Consider the following 16889-nt stretch of genomic DNA (forward strand, 5'->3'; position numbering starts at 1 on the left):
ATCTTTTATAATATTAAGACTTATGTATAAGCCTACGCTATATATATAAGAATAAAGGTATCTAGACTCTTACTCTAGAGCTTCTTAAAACTACTACTAGTTCTATTCTAGGTATAGTCTAATATATTAGTTAACTATATTACTCTACTACCTAAGTATAAGTTATATAGTTAAAAATATAAATATATTCTTATAGTAGTCTACTAACTTATAAAAATACGCTACCTTATTTCTATAATAAGAATTAACGTAGAAGAGCTAACTAATATATTTATTTTATAAATCTATTTACTCTACAGCTACTCTAACAACGTTATTTCTAATTATAGTATATAGTTTATCTTTTAGTTCTAGATATAGCTTTCTACCTACTTAGAAGTTATACTTAAGCGCTTATTCTTATTCTACCTAAAGATAGATAGATAAATAGAGTAAGTTAATAACTCTATTAAGGTATACCTCTAGGCGTTTATAAACTTCTACTAAGATAATTAGGTTTAATAGCTACTACTTATAGAGTTTATAATAAATAATATTATGTCTAAGACTATAGAAGTATCTCTATTTTTTATAAACTATAGTTTTTATCTAAGATTAGAAGTTAAGCTAGCGTAACTAGTACTACTAAACCTATTAGCTATATAAAAACGTAAGTTTTTTAGAGCTAATAATATAGCTAATCGTTTTAGCTATATTCTATTCTAGCTAAAAGTACTAGCTATCTAGTCTATTACTTAGTATAAATGCTATATAAATAAGAAACGTAAGAATACACTATAATTTATAATAGAAGACCTTGTCTATATTAATACGCGTAATATAAAAACGAATAGACCTATAAAAAAGAGAGATAATAAGCTTATAGAACTATATAGAGTACTAAAGGTCTATAACTAATTATATATACTAGAACTTCTACTACGTATATAAATTTTTCTAGTATTTTATAACTTACTACTCTGTCTCTAGCACGCTTCTATAGGCCTTCTAGGTTAATAGGTAATTAATAAAGTAGAGTTACGCTATCTTCGTAGAAGAGTTCTTAAAAGAGAGAATAGAATAGAAGAACTTACTAAGAAGTAGAAGTTTAATATAATATTAGACTACTATAATAAGTAACTAGAACTATAGTATCTTATTAAGTAGAAGAACTATACTATAATATAGTAACTAGCGTTAAATCTAAAGAGTTAGAATAATACGTTACTAAGGTTCTATACCTAGTATCTAGACAAGCTAGATCTACTATAATAGGTAAAAAGGCTATAAACACTAGTTAGTCTAAATTTTTTATTATTTTATAAGCTATCTAGAACGTATAGCCGTTTAGAAGAGAGGTACTATTATAGTACTAACCTATCTACGTAGCTACGTAACCTTAGCTATCTTAGCGCCTTAGCGTAGTAGATATCTTCTCTACGTCTTTGCGTCTTTATAGCTTAATATTATATAACTTATTATATACCTTAAGTTCTTATTTTCTATCTATACTATAATAGGTAATTATAGCTTATATAGCTAGGTTACTAGTATTAAAAGTAGATAACTAGCTTTCTAATTACTAGAGCTTTATTAGAGATTAGTAGAATATCTAGTAGAGTAGTAGACGCGTAACGTAGTATTAACGTAAGTATGTTATATTTTTTAACCTTTCTAGATATATAAGCTTCTTCTTAGATAAGCTCTCTAGTAAGGTCTTAAGTAAGATCTATATATTAATTATAATTATAAGTATACTAATATTAGTAGATACCTATCTACGTACGTAGGCTTACTAGAAACTTCTTATAAAGCTTCTCTACCTATTAGTCTATTAGAAGCTAGCGCTTCTACGCTAGGTAGAAGAAATTAACCTAGAAGTACGCGAAATTAGTAGCATTTTAGTAATATAGCTTCTAGAAATTATAGTAAGTATTTAACCTCTTATATAGATCTCTATAGCTTCTCTCTAGTTAATTAAGTATATATTTATAAGAGATCTACGTACTACTATTTCTTAGAGAATATAGAATTATAGAAAGAGTCTAGTATACGTTTTTTTTTATTTGCGTACGTATATACGCTATAATAGTTTTCTTAGTATTCTTAGCTATCTCTTCTAGGTACTAGTTATAATTAGCTTAAAGCTTATCTTATAAGTTGTCTCTCTATTACTTAAAGGTAATAACCTTACTATCTAATAGTAATAGAGAGTCTAGAAACTTAGTAGAAAGACTTATTTAGCTTTCTAAACGTTACTTAGTTACTAATAGTATAGTAAGTAGATATATAGTTAGATAAGAACCTAGAATTAAGTTATCTAGTAGTAATAAGTAAGTTTTACGTATACGTAGTATCTAATTTATAAAGTATATTACGCGTTAAGTTAATAGAGTAGATAGTATTTAGCTTCTAGAGTAGAATTATAGTTACGCTTATAGCTATTAAATCTTTACTAAAGTAGTAGCTTTTTTCTACTATAGATTCTAATACTCTTTATATATAGTATCTTCTTTAGTAAATATATTAGTAGTAATCTAGTAGTATATATAAGTCTATTATTTAAGTACCTAGTATATAAGAAATTAGCTAACTAATTTATTAATAATTTTACTTAGCTTTTCTAGAAAAAGCTCTTAGAGCTTCTTTCTAGAAGTAGAGAGTATACAAGAGCTATCTACTACTAATAATCTTAGTATTACTAAGCTCTAGCGTAGCTATACTAGCTTCTATTTAAAGTTAATATTCTAATTCTTATTAGTTATTATATTGTGTTGTTGAATAGGTAATTTGTAATAATAATATTAGTTTAAGTAGCTAGCTAGCAGGTTCTCTATCTAGAATTTAAGAATTATAGAGGTAAAAGAGTACTATATAACTAGAGTCTTACTTTCTAAGTTACTTTATAAGAGTTTACCTATAGTATTTAAGTAGTTTAACTTAGGTATAGCTTCTTGTTTAAGAAGTTAAAGTATATACTACTAGCAAAGTAGCTAATTATTAGCTCTACTAGTAGAGTAGAGAATTACTAGTTTTTAAAAAAAAGAAAAAAGTCTCTATATATAGAAGTTTCGTAGAAGTTCTTCTATACTTAGAGCTCTTATAGCTCTCTTTAGCTTACTACTAGTAGTATCTTTTCTACTACTAACTAGATCTACTAGTAGGTCTTATATAGCGCTAAGAGGTAAGTAATTAATTAGTAATATTAATAGATTCTTAGAGTAAGTAACTAGACTCTTATAGCTCTAATTCTTAGTATAGCTATTAGTAAATACTTCTTAATAAGACTACTTAGTTTAGCTAGATATTATACTACCGTCTCTAGCTAAAGAGATATTAACCTTTAGATAATATAAGAGCTAGATTTATAGTCTCTACTACTATAAGCGTCTCTAAATACCTAGCTAGGTAAGTTAGATATAGGTAGTATAGTCTCTACAAGCTATAAGAATAAGAGGTACTAGTAGAGTAGGTTAGGTTAAATTTAGCTATCTAAAGATAAGAAGTAGAAAAATACTCTAAAAGACTCTATATATAGAGATACTAAGCGCTAAGACACTAGACTAGATTATATAATAAGATTACGTAACTTAAGGTTATATAACTCTAGGTAAATCTCTAAACTAAACTATTATACTTATAAGCTAAAAAAACTACCTATTTTATAAGAAATATATTTAAAGACTAGGCTTAATATTAATATAATTAGCGTAGCTACTTTTATAATTAATACGCGTTAAAAAAATACTATAATTAGGTACTTTAGTATCTATAAGATTAATTAGCTTATTACTAATAGAAAGAAAACTCTAGTTACTAATCTAGAGAAGAAACTCTACTAACTAGTTGCTAAAAAGCTTCTATCTCTAGAATATACTAGCGTAACTATAGCCTATTTCTTAAAAAAAAATTCTAATACTCTACTACTATATAGAAAGAGTATAGATTATAATATTAAGCTTATAGTAGAAAATACCTTAATAAATAGTTCTCTTTATAGTATATTACTAGAGTATCTATAGTTAGTATATAATTATCTAGAAGACTACCTTTATTATAGCTTTATTATTTATAGTAATACGTTATACGCGTTACTAGTTCTATTTACTAAAAAGCTAGGTAGAGAATAAAAGTTCTATATTAACTATTAAAAGCTTAACGCTATTATAAAAAAAGACGCCTATTCTATCTCTTTTATCTAGAAAACGCTTACACGTCTATTACGCGCTAAAGTCTTTACTAAGTTAGACGTAAGATAAGCTTTCTACTAGATCTAGCTAAATAAGTTAGTAAAGAATCTAATATTTTTCTATATATAGTATAGTAACTATAAGTATTAAGTTCTACTCTTTAGTCTCTATAATAGCTCTACTACCTTTTAGTAATATATTAATAAGGTATTATATAGCCTACTAGATAATTTCTATATAGTCTATATTAATAATATTCTTATTTATTTAGAGAATTCGCTTAAGTATAAAGCCTATATTATCTAGATACTTAATTAGTTATATAAAGCTAGGTTATAAGTAGATATTAAGAAATTTAAATTTACTATTAAAAGTACTAAGTTTCTAGAATTAATTATAAGAACTAATAGAATCTAGAAGAACTCTAAGAAGATTACTACTATCTAGAATTAGCCTATACTTATAACTCTTAAGAGCCTTTAATTATTTCTAGGTTTCTATAATTTCTACTAAGCCTTCTTAAAGAATTATAGCTAGATTATCTACTCTTTTACTAAGCTACTAAAATAGAGAGTATAGTATACTTTTAGAGAAATTAAGCTTATAGTATTTTAGTAAGTTAAGAATCTTATACTATCTAATACTATACTTACTTATTACTCTCTCTATTACTATATAAGAGTAGAAATAGACGTATTAGATAGCGTAGTTACTAAAGTTCTTTTATAGCTTTAAGAAGATAGTATCTAGAAACTAGTAGCTTTCTTTAGTAAGATAATAAATACTATCTAGATAAACTATAGTATTTATAATAAAGAAATACTAGTAGTTATTCTTAGCATATAGAAGTAGAGAAGCTAGTTAATTAGCTTATAAAACCTAGAGTCTTTTATAGTATTAACTAACTACTAAGTCTTAGAGTACTTTACTACTAAGTAGAAACTTACTACTAGGTAGGTTTACTAGACGAATAATATTACTAACTATAACCTTAAGCTTATCTATTAACTAGGTTTAGCTAATATAGTAGCTAACGCGTTATTATAAAAGTAAGAAGAGTTTAAGACTTAAAAGAAAAAGAATTATACTACCTATATAAGAGCTTTTCTAAGTAAGAAGTAAATTAGCCTCTTAGCTATTAAGTAATTATTAGGTAAGTTATTAGTTCTAGCTACCTAGAGATTAGCTAGTAGTACTATAGAAATTACTACTACTAATACGTTTATAAAGGTACTCTCTACTAAGAACCTATATACTATAATTAATTAAGTTATTATAGCTAACTAATTAGATAACTCTCTATAGCTAGCTTAAGAAAAAGCTACTATGTTAGGCTTCGCCTAGAAAATAAAAGATAGCTTATTAACCTATTAGAATTAATTAATAGTTTCTACTATTAACTACCTATAAATATATCTAATACGCGCTATATATACTACTTAGGTAACTATCTACCTAGAATAAAGAAAAACTACCTAGCTACTATAAGATTAATATTACTAGCTAGATATATAAGAAGACGTTAATACGTATATAGTAGTATATAAGACTTACTACTAGAGCTATACTCTATAGAATAAGACGCTAGGTCTTCTAAAGCCTCTACCTATCTCTAAGAGAGTATAGTAGAACGTCTTTATAGATTTTAAAAGCTTTCTCTCTAATAAGAAAGAATTTAACTATATATACGTTATTATAAATTAGCTAAGTAAGTAAAGCTTTTCTCTACTCTACTATAAGAAAATTATAGCTTAACGTATAGTAGAGCTATATTACTAATATATCTAGCGTATATATAGTTCTTCTAGGTCTATTATATTAAATTATAGTCTATAGTTTACCTTTATCTTTATAAATAAGCTCTACTAGCTTATAGAAATTAAGTAGAAGCTCTTTACTATATACTACTTATAAACTAATAGAAATATAGAGATTATTAATTAATATCTTAATTAGTATCTACGTCTATTTATTAACTACTACTAGAATAATTAGTTAGACCTTCTACTCTATATAGATTAGGTATAAGCTATATTACTATATAAAACTATAGAACTAATAGTATATAAAATTAAATTTAGATATTAGCTAGTATACTACTAGAATTAGAAGAAGTATATAATAAAAGCCTCTACTCTACATAAGCGTTTTTTATACTAGAAAGCTTAGAATTTTACTAAGAAGTAATATAACGCTATAAAAAAAGCTACTAAAATTATATAAGATAATATCGCGAAAGCGTAAGCTAGGTAGGCGCTTTAAGTAAATAAAAAATACTAAAAACCTAATTTTACTATAAGTAATCTTATCTATATTAAACTTTATAGCTTTTTAATAAATTAGTCTAGTATAAAGCTAGATTAATAGATATATAGCTTTTACTTAATTATTACTATAAAGAGTTACTTCTTCTAGCTCTAGCTACCTACGTATATATATATATATAACGTCTTTTATACTAATTAGTTATAAAAAGCCTTAGAGCTATTACTAGAGTAGGTAGAGCCTAAGTAGCTACCTATTAAAGTTAATAGTAATCTAGAATAGCTTATATATAAAATTCTAGATAGCTATCTTTATTAAAATTATCTTTAATATTATACTATATAGGTTACTTATAATTCTAACTCTATCTAGTATAATACTATAGACTTTATTAATACTCTCTATAAGATAAGAGACTTTTATATAGTATATCTAGATAAGCTAGAGCTACTATTATAATTAGATACTTAAATTAAGACGTATAAAAAAGAGAAGACTTTAGAGAAGATAGTAGAGAATTTAAAATCTATAAGAGTAGAAGATATAAAAGTAATATAAAGACGCTACTAAGTAATTTAAGATCTTGCTAAGCTTATAGTGTTATTTAAGAAGAGAGTCTATAATAAAGCTACTCTATAGACGTAAAAATAAGTTTTCTAGTTTAAGTCTCTATAAGTCTTTTTTTCTCTAAAGAGAAGATAGTAGCTATAAAAGTACTTCTAGTTTAAAACTAATATAAATATACTTACTATAAGCTAAAAGAGATAGTTAAGAGTATAATATAAGAGTTTTAGAAGAAGAGAAATCTAGAAGACGTATTTTAGAGCTTAGAAATAAGCTCTTTCTATAAGAGAGAGTAATATAATAGTCTAGTTTAGAGATTTACCTTAGTTATATAATCTTAGATTATATAATCTTATTATATAACCTAGTCTAGTATTTTAGTACTTAGCACCTTTATATATAGAGTCTTTTAGAGTTTTTTCTCTACTTCTTATCTTTAGATAGCTAAATTTAACCTAATCTACTCTACTAGTACCTTTTATACTTATAGCTTATAAAGATAGTACTATCTATAGCTAACTTATTTAGCTAGGTATTTAAGAATACTTATAGTAGTAGAGACTATAAAGCTAGCTCTTATAATAGCTACTTTTAGATAAAGACTTATTCTAAGCTTACGTAATAGAAAATATATAGTATAAATTTAATAGTAGGTATATATAGTATAGTTCTATATATATTTAAAGTTTTATTAAAAACTATTAAGGTTTTACTTAGTTATTTAAGAAAAACTTATTAATTCTTATACTTAGTATTTTTAGAGAGTTTATTTATCTAGAGAGTTTATTTATTAAGTATATTATATATAAAGTTTTATAGAAAATTATTAAGAGATTACTTAGTTATTAAAGAAAAATAAGTTAATTTTTATTAATTTTTATTACTAAGAAATTATAAGTTATTTAATAGAGTAACTAGTTTAATAGTAAAGTATATTAATCTAAATAAGATAGTAGTATTTAGTAGAGGCTTAGTATTTTTAGAAAGTTTATTTATAAAGTATATTAATAATTAATATACTTTACTAGTAAACGCTCTATACTACTAAACGCTCTAAAAATACTAAGCTTTTACTAAATACTACTATCTTAATTATAAAGCTCTCTATAAACGTCTAATTAACTTTAGATAAATTCTAGATATAGCTTACGCTTTAGACTATTTAGTAAAACTTAGAGCTAAGCTTATAACGCGCTATAGCTCTCTATAATATACTATAGAAGAAAGTCTACTATTAATATAATAGAGTAACTTAAAGACGTAAAAAGATATCTAATTTAATAAAGCTTACTATAAATAAAAAGTAGATAATAATTAACTATATACTTAACCTAAACACGTAAGAATTTACTCTCTAGCTTACTACTATTTAAGATATAGCTAATTAGCTACTTACTAAGTAGAGAAGAAAGATTATAGATAAGAACTAGCTAAACTACTTTATTATACGCTATCTAGAGCTTAAAATATAGCTTAATTATAGGTATAACTATTAGAAAGTAAAGTAAGAAGATTCTATAATTATTTAGATATAGTTTAACCTAGTAGATAATATAAAGGTAAAGTATAGTATTACTAATAAAGATACGTATAATTTTAATAAATCTAGCTTTATAATAGAAATAATATTACCTTAAGTAGTAGTTACTAGCTCTAAGAGATAATTATAACTAAAGAGTTTTTAACTAGATAATTATAAGTAGATTTTAGTAATTATAATAGTAAGAGTAGTAGATAATATATAGGTTCTACTATTTCTTATTATTATAAGTAAGAACTACTTCTTAGTATAGTATAAAGATAGCTAGCTACTATATAACTAGATTATAGCTATTTCTAAAAGTAACTAGATAATAAATAAAGTTAGTATTATATAGTTAAAGTACTTTAACGCGTATACTAAGAGTCGCGTTATAGATATATATTATTTACTAATTTTAGATAGCTATAAAAGCTATAGCTCTATTAAATTCTAATAGTACTATAAGAAGAATAAAATTATAGCTCTCTATATACTAGTATATTTATTATACCTTTTATAGCTACTTAACGTTAGCTACTTCTTACTATTAAAGGTAGTATATAGCTACTAAGTTAAGATTCTAATATATAGCTATATTAACTATATTATAAAAACTAAGTTTCTACCTACGTTTTACGCGACTTTTTACGCGTTAATTATAGATAATAATATTAGAGTAGAATTTAGAGACGCTAGCTTAGTTCTATTTAACCTAGATTTAGTAGTATTAAAGCTTAAAGTTTAATTACGCACGCTAATACTCTCTACTAATAATGCTACTATCTAGAAGTGTAAAACACCTAGTAATTCTACTAAATTAAAGTTATAATTAACTCTAATTTAGAGAAAGATTATATAGCACCTTAATTTATTACTAACTTATATTATTAAGTTGCTTAATTAGCTTAAGAAAGGCAATAAGCTAATAGCGCATTGGCTGGTGCTTGTAGAGTCTGAAGTCGCCTAGCTTTAAGCGGCCAACGCACAGAAAAAGGAGCGTAATTCGCGCAAAAGAAAGCGGATTTAGGAAGGGGATACCCTTACAATTAAAGCTGGCTTGCAGCTGGTCGCTTAAAGGGAGGCTGCGGATCAGAATAAGGGCAAGAAGCGGCGCGAAGGGGTGGTGGCACGCGACGGCCAGCCAGCTCAGCGACGCTGTGGACGCTGCGGTGAGCCAGGGCACAACGCGCGAACGTGCCAGGTAGTTGAAGACGATACAGATGAGTCGGATAGCTTATCCAGATTTATCTCAAGCAGCTCGGAGTCGGAGCAATCTGAATAAGATGGTGGCATTTGGTGGGGGCTTGGCATTTTTGGGGCGTTCGGTGGTGTGGGGCGTTCGCTGGTAAAGTACGTTATATAACAATTAATTACAGCGTTATTAATTAATTTACGAATTTCTAGATTTTGGATAGGTTTTTCCGCGCGCGCGCGAATTTTCGGATGTCGCCAAGATTTCTACGGATTATTGCACGCGATAGATACCAACGCAACGGCGGCGGACCGAAATCCTTCGTCACCGGACTCGCTTGCAAGACAACCACGATGCCTCAGCCTCTGACACCATTGCAACGTCCAACTCCAGTCTCGTGAAGGAGCAGCTCAACAAGAACCCGTCTCCGCAAATATCGGTCGGCACGGTTTTTGGCTCTGGCGCCATGGTCCGGCTTCCTTCGGTGGCACCCCGCACGCAGTCTTCCCCGGCTCTCGCCCTGATCTAGAACACCCTCAACTTTATCTAAATGCGGTCATATCCGGCTCTCGCCCTCAACTCGAAGGCATGACCCCCGATGTAGACCGCGTTCGCAACGTCTTTGAGTATCCGTCTACCACTCGCCTTGGCCAATTTTCCACTGCTGCTATCGGCGCAACGCCTCCTGGCTCTCCTCTTCCCTCTTTACTGACCAACGCCCGGCGCCGCGATCCGATTCCGACCTCAGCAGGCAGTCAGCTAGGCTACTGTACCCGCGAACCCAACGACACTATCTACCGCCGCGGATCCGCTGGCGTCGACCCCCGGGGCGCATTCGCTCGACCCCTTCCCGCTCGACTTTCCGCTCGACTTCCCGCACACCCTACACCACAGGCTAATCGCAGCTATTCGCATTCCGACCCCAGCAATGCGCCCCGTCAATCTAAAGACAAAGACTTCGGCATGATGCAGGACTCTGACGACGAACTCGCAAAGGTAAAGCCGCGACTGAAGGCCCAGACCTATCACGGCCGATACTCTATCAAGCCCCAAGTCCGTGTCCGGCTCCTTCGGCTCCTTTGAAGATGTCAAGCCGTCGCGATTTGATGAGCGCAAGTATCGCCGTTTGCAGACTGTGCAGGAAGAAGCCTCTGAACATGGAGAAGAGGAGAAAGAGACTGCCGAGCTGGACAAAAACAAGGATATGGATAAAGATAGGGACCGCACTTGATCTCGGTCTCCGCAGGTCGAGAAGCAGGACGTCAAGGAGAAGCAAAAGCGGGAGCGCGTGTCCAATTCGAAGTTAAGCCCGGCAAGTTATGCTTGGTACAGACAGCAAGACCAGCAACCTCAGGCTTGACGGATAGAGGGACGGATGGATATAGGGATAGAGAGACTGAGTTTGGGGGTACTGGTGAAGGGTTGATTAGAGGTGTTCGAATACGAGCGTATATTTTGTATCCTGCTTTGCTTTCGACATCTAGGGACAGTGCAATCTCTTCATGGCTGCTGGCTTGCTTAGCCACCATGTAATCTGGACCTAGTGTTATACAGCATGTGGTACTTGAGAGTGGTACGGTAGATCTATTCGCGCGGATCGCGTGGTCGCCGGTTTGTAGAGTCTTGACAACCCTGTCTGTTCCACTGCCAAATTCTACATAATATAACTCTCTTGATACAAACATCTCCGGTCAGCTTACAAAAAGAAATGGATAGAGACTGCATGGCCTTGGGTTATATTAGATACCAGTGCTTGAATAACTAGATCTATTTTGGCTTGTGATCATCATCTGTGAAGTGACTTCCCGTTTTTGGGTATCCTGGTAATGTGGCTGACAAGTGAGGGGTTCATCTTACGAAGAAAATGGGCCCACACAACAATCTCACGCAGCACCACAACAAGTGAATGACGAAACAGAGCATATGATCTTCGCATCCATGCCTTTTATATCAAAACTAGTGCTTGGTGCCTTCACATATCCACAGTTCGTTGGAACTAACAGGCTCGTGAACTTCAAGTGTTGCATGGCAACAAATTGTCGGTTTAGACTTTAGATACCGAGAACTACAATTTAAAATTCGAATGAGTACATGTACATGATACGCAAAGCGCGACAATCTATCCAGAAATTGAGACCCATTGCTATCACCAGCATCCTAAGTCTCCAAGACACCTTCATCTTTCAACAGTTGAATCGCATCGGCGGTCCATTCCTGGCAGCGTCAGAGGGGTACACTTAGATTGATGCGTTTCGGTCCGTTGAATTGTTTGGGTGGTGGTGGTAGCGTCTCGACGATAGATTGGATTCTATCGAAATTGGCTTTCGTGACCGTCCCGATCTTCTCCTGACCAAGGCAGGTCTCTGATTCTTCAGCGGGCTTGGCCCCCTTGTGGTCGAACGCCATCCCTTGCTGAATGTTTCCAGCAACCTGGAAAATAAATCCACCTCCGTTTGATTCGGTTTGGACGAAGATGATGTGGTGGTTACGGGCTCCACCGACATGTTCTCTGAGGTACACGTTGTACGACATGATAAAGGCGACGAGAAAGGCGAAAAAGTGGTATTGGAGTTGGATTATATTAGCTTTCGACAATGTGGAAAAATGGTAGCAGACTTTACGGATGGGGAATGCTGCGGCGGCGATAAATGTACGAGTCTTGAGTGTAATGTTCCGAGAATTGTGTTTGCTTTAATTCAGTGTTACACAGTTTCGAAGGCTTTTATATTCGTTCTTGAGCTCTCTCGGTCCTTCTTTTACCGCTGATGACATTGCATCCAACCGCCAGGATTCGATAAATGTGGGCATATAAAACTACAGTCCGAGGTTCATATGATCGTAGCCAGTGAAAGTAATGATAATACTCAAACTGGCACAGGAAGATGTTCGAGTTGCCGCCAGGAAGCGCTATTTGCGTCTGCTTCAGGCTCATAGATGAACTTTGTCATCCGCACTGCGGCTTGGTACATCGAGAGTGTGCTGCGGTCGGCGTGCTGTGCCGCAGGCAACTATGCTTTATCGCGCGCGCCAAAGTAAGGTTTCGTAACAGTTGCGAATGGGATTACTCAGACCTGACATTGAGTAAGAGGCACAGCGCAGGAGGTAGCGAAGTCATTATGACCCAATGCTTGGAAAGGTCTCGACGGAAACCTTGGAAGACGAGGTTGAAGTGAAGGTTAGCATACTGAATGGCGCTTCTTTTGGATCTAAGGGTTTTAGAGCGGAACATTTGACCACTGATCTTCTCAACAGATTTATCTCTAATGTACATGTCCAGCATGAAGGAGTTGCGGCTGTCGAGACTGTTGGTCAGCAGGTGGACATGGCGCGGGTTGCCCTATGTGTCTGTCGTACCGGTCTTGGCATTGTGGCTCGTGCGGTGTCTATAAATAGCGTCGGAAATATCCCAACCACAAAACCATCAATCGCGCCAATTTCACGCCTTAGCTTTTTTCGACAGCCGCTATGGTGGCCTCTTTCACCCTACCATACTTTGCCGACGAAGCCAGCCTTCCTGCTACGTTGCCCACGGCGGAAGAGATCGAATCTGCGACAGAAATCCTCAATGAGCGTATGTCGGGGGCGTCCGGCAAAGTCGTCGGAGTTGGCGACCACTTCATTGTCAAATATGGCGCATTTGTCAATTTACAAGAGGGGCAGACTATGCTTTTCCTCCAACACTCATCAACCGTTCCTGTACCCCGTATCTATGCGTTGTACCAGAAGCCAGGACCCGACAACGACACATACAGCTATATCGTTATGGAGCGCATCAGAGGTCCCACCCTGGCTTCTGTTTGGTTGAGAATTGGTCAAACGGAAAAAGAGGCAGTGGCGTCGAAGCTCCGCCATGTCTTCGAAGAGATGCGGAGGTTGGAATCACCTGGAGGTTACTGCGGCTTTGGTCGTCGTGGATTGACGGATTCACTTTTCGACTCTGGGGACGATTCAACGTCATTCAATGGACCATTCGATACCGAGTCAGATCTGAATGAGGCTATGATCGCTAGATACGCCAGTGAAGGCCATTCTAAACACAAGACGCAGCACTTCTCGCGCGCCTTCAAGGATGTCTTCCAGAACCACGCTCCAGTCTTCACGCATGCGGACTTCCAGCGGAAGAACGTCATGTTCCGGAAGCCTCCGGCAACAACAGAGAATGGCCTAGTCCAGTGGGCCTCGACAGACCTAGAGCTCGTGATCATCGACTGGGAGTTTGCTGGATGGTATCCAAGCTACTGGGAGTACTCAAGAGCGCTTTTCGGGTGCGGAGCATGGAAGGATGACTGGAGTGACTGGATCGAGCAAATGTTGGAGCCGTATCGGATCGAATATGCCTGGGTACTACTATTTCTCACAGAGCTATTTTCATAAGAGCACGTTCAATTTTGACATCTTGCAGTTATATGCGTTCTGGTCTCCTTATGTATGAGCTGACGCAGTGAGCATTATCTCGAGCTGGGGATCGATATCTCAATATATTCAAGGAGGGCTTCAGGGTGTTTATGCACCTGGCCCACAGACTGGTCTCATCAAGTGTGAGACTAACATGCGGCAGTAATTTCGGCACACTATGGCACAAGGAAGGCATAATGCTCGCATCAGCAACCCTCAAGCCATATATTCCTTTCATGCGAAGTTGTGCATCCACGAACGCCATCTCATCGTCAGCCTTTCCCATCTTGCAACCGCCGGGAGGATTACCTATGCGGAGTTAAAAATGTGTAGCACAGTGCTTCATCATGTCACTCACAAGTATCAGCTCGCTGGCGAATCGCCTCCTGCTACTGCTCTCGGGTGGTGAACTTATCATGGCCATGGACAGCGGGCCACGATCTGACGATTATGTCCTTTGTTCCAGCTCCATTGAGAGCGATCTCGTTGGAGAACCTACCTTCTTCGCTAAACGAAACCATGGTCGCTGAGGTAGTTATGCTGCACCTTCGGATTGGCCTGGGGATCCGTGGAATGCAACGTCACCTTGCCGCACGATCGGGGCGAGAAGAACGTGGTCGCCATTGCGAAGGCGTACTTTCCTGCTCGTGGAAAATCTTTGAACATGTACTTCGGGCTGTAGCATTCGGTATTCCAGACCTTGACGTGTGGCTGGGTTTTCAGAGTGCCCATCGGGTCGCGAGCGGAAATTTGGGCGGAGTCAGTAAGGGCTTGCTGCCAGAGCTCCGCGTCTTTCAAGCGGTCGTCGAGGAGTTCACATGCAAAGACGCCGAAAGGGAACTGGGAGAAGAAGCCCGTGTGGGAGCCCTTGTACTGTTTCGCTGTCTTCTCGCGCCCTCTGGGGTGCCAGATCAGGTGATGATTGGTGAGTCCTTGCTTCAGACTTCGTAGAGTCTGATCATAACCTAACGCAGCACTTTCAGCACTCCTTATGGCTGTGTAGCGTGCTCCTGGAAGAGAGAGGCCTTACCAAGTGGCTCTGGAGAGTCTTTCCCACGCCTGGGAGATCCGATATGGTCTCGATTCCGAGTTCCGTCAGTTCGACTGCCTGACAAACTCCAGATCGAAGAAGAATAGCTGGGCTTCCATAAGCACCGGCTGTGAGTATGTCTTCCTTCTTAGCTTGATAGACGGCCTCCGTGCCCTCTACACCCCGCGCCTGCACGGCAGAAGCTCGAAGAGTGCCATCGGAGTTGGCGATCAACACCTTATCCACATGCTGACCCGTACAAATGTCGAACCCTGGAAGGATATCCACCGTCCCGGAGATAGTCCGCCGCGCAAGTACGGACACCCTCATATATAGTTCTAACCTAATGCCCGCAGCCATGCAGGCTTTCACCAGTAGTAAACACGTCTGGCTTCAGGGGCAGGCCCTGGGACTGGAAGGACTCTAAGACGAGGCCAGGGATAGGTGCAGGATCGTGAGGTGCCGTAATACCTGGGCCGTTCCCATCATGCCCGGGTGTATCCACCCGAAACCAGTCTTTGTTCCTGAGCGTCTCCACTTAAAGAGGGTCGTTAGTGAAGCATTCCCAGATTGCGTGGTCACTTTCCGCGAACTTAGCTTTTCCACGTACGCAATCATGTCTTCCCCGCTCCAACCTTCCATATCCCAGTTATCGTAGTCTTGTTTGACTCCGCGAATGCACAGTGTTACATTGCACCCGCTGCTTCCACCCAGGAATCTGCGATGGTTTAGCAGAATCGGCTACGCTCCAGGCTAGGCCGTGACGGAAGAAGAGACGCGAAAGGAGAACGAGAAGAACAAGAAGAAAAAGCTCGTTGAAAATGCCTCTGCATCATTCCGCTCAGCTTCTTCCCTGAGATCGGAGAGTTTGCCTACTCTACAGGCTTCTATGATGAGGAGTTCGTATCCAGCGGCCACCTCTTACTGTACTGGCCACCAGATTTTGGGGATCCTCCTGACACCGAGTCAATCCTTGATTCTGACGAATACAAAACAAAATTCTTAGAGCCTCTGAATCCGGAGTCGTGGATCGTGGATCATGTTGGACCTAGGAAGGGCTCCATAGGGTTGAATGTACGAGGCCGGGAGAACGGGGAGCGAGAATCGGGGGTCGAACGCGTCTTGAATGTAGAACTGCGTTAATGAACTGGCGCCTGTTTAGTACATATCGTTCATGAACGCAGAGGGCGTCTGGTAAGAGCGCTCAACCCCTGTCTTCGCGTTTCACTTTCCGTACCGCCTGCTCTTTGCGTGTATCCTCCTACCCCCCGAGCACTAGCTCTTCAGCTTTTTAGGAACCAGAATCTATGGCATAAAAGGATCAATAGTGCTCTGGAGAATAGCACCCTAGATCTGGTAATATAGTTATTGCACTTAATGCATTTATTATCGTCTTGAACACTCCTTTCAAAAGGTGAACTGTGGAATCTGAATCGTGCTGACGGTCCACGTCTTCCCGCCATCGCTGGTCGACATATCACCCGTGACACCTTGACCCTTCCCCATCGTATTCTTGTAGTTCGGATCTGCCGAATTCAAGATAATAGTTGTGTTGATCCACGAGTGAGCAGGGACGGTGCCGCAGTTGGTTTCCGCACACTCCGCAGCGCTGCCCCAGCCCATTGCGTGCCCATCACTTGTCGAGAGCGTCGAGACCTGCTTGCCGTTGAGCAAGACATACTGCGTGTAGTTTTCGGTTGCGTCGTCGAATTTGTCTGCGTGGCAGCTGTGAGCATTCCTATAAGGTTGCTA

At 36.3% G+C, this 16889-nt stretch overlaps 5 protein-coding genes across 5 annotated transcripts in view; 2 read left to right on the plus strand and 3 right to left on the minus strand.

Moving 5' to 3' along the window:
* Window positions 1-10300: 10300 nt before the first annotated feature.
* On the plus strand, window positions 10301-10943 carry BU26DRAFT_507910 (uncharacterized protein; the record flags this gene model as incomplete). The annotated part of the gene is made up of 2 exons (XM_033827035.1): window positions 10301-10708; window positions 10767-10943. 2 exons carry the CDS (start codon window positions 10301-10303, stop codon window positions 10941-10943), a joined length of 585 nt encoding a protein of 194 aa, XP_033681317.1.
* Window positions 10944-11750: 807 nt separating this feature from the next.
* BU26DRAFT_521739 (uncharacterized protein) lies at window positions 11751-12393 on the minus strand. The gene has a single exon (XM_033829611.1). It carries the CDS (start codon window positions 12242-12244, stop codon window positions 11936-11938), a length of 309 nt encoding a protein of 102 aa, XP_033681318.1. The 5' UTR covers window positions 12245-12393; the 3' UTR covers window positions 11751-11935.
* A 766-nt stretch (window positions 12394-13159) lies between these two features.
* BU26DRAFT_521740 (uncharacterized protein) lies at window positions 13160-14239 on the plus strand. The gene has a single exon (XM_033829612.1). It carries the CDS (start codon window positions 13178-13180, stop codon window positions 14084-14086), a length of 909 nt encoding a protein of 302 aa, XP_033681319.1. The 5' UTR covers window positions 13160-13177; the 3' UTR covers window positions 14087-14239.
* A 375-nt stretch (window positions 14240-14614) lies between these two features.
* BU26DRAFT_577915 (uncharacterized protein) lies at window positions 14615-15497 on the minus strand (the record flags this gene model as incomplete). Its single annotated transcript, XM_033834412.1, has 2 exons — window positions 14615-15043; window positions 15138-15497. 2 exons carry the CDS (start codon window positions 15495-15497, stop codon window positions 14615-14617), a joined length of 789 nt encoding a protein of 262 aa, XP_033681320.1.
* A 1047-nt stretch (window positions 15498-16544) lies between these two features.
* The window catches only part of BU26DRAFT_432134 (uncharacterized protein), a gene marked incomplete at both ends in the record, with an annotated part of 719 nt that continues 374 nt past the window's right edge, over window positions 16545-16889 (minus strand). Inside the window, one exon of the mRNA XM_033823958.1 lies at window positions 16545-16852. Within this exon, the coding sequence (XP_033681321.1) occupies window positions 16545-16852 (308 nt within the window). The remainder of the gene's footprint in view (window positions 16853-16889) is intronic.

Source organism: Trematosphaeria pertusa (assembly GCF_010094035.1).
Source record: "Trematosphaeria pertusa strain CBS 122368 unplaced genomic scaffold BU26scaffold_11, whole genome shotgun sequence".
NCBI lineage: Eukaryota > Fungi > Ascomycota > Dothideomycetes > Pleosporales > Trematosphaeriaceae > Trematosphaeria > Trematosphaeria pertusa.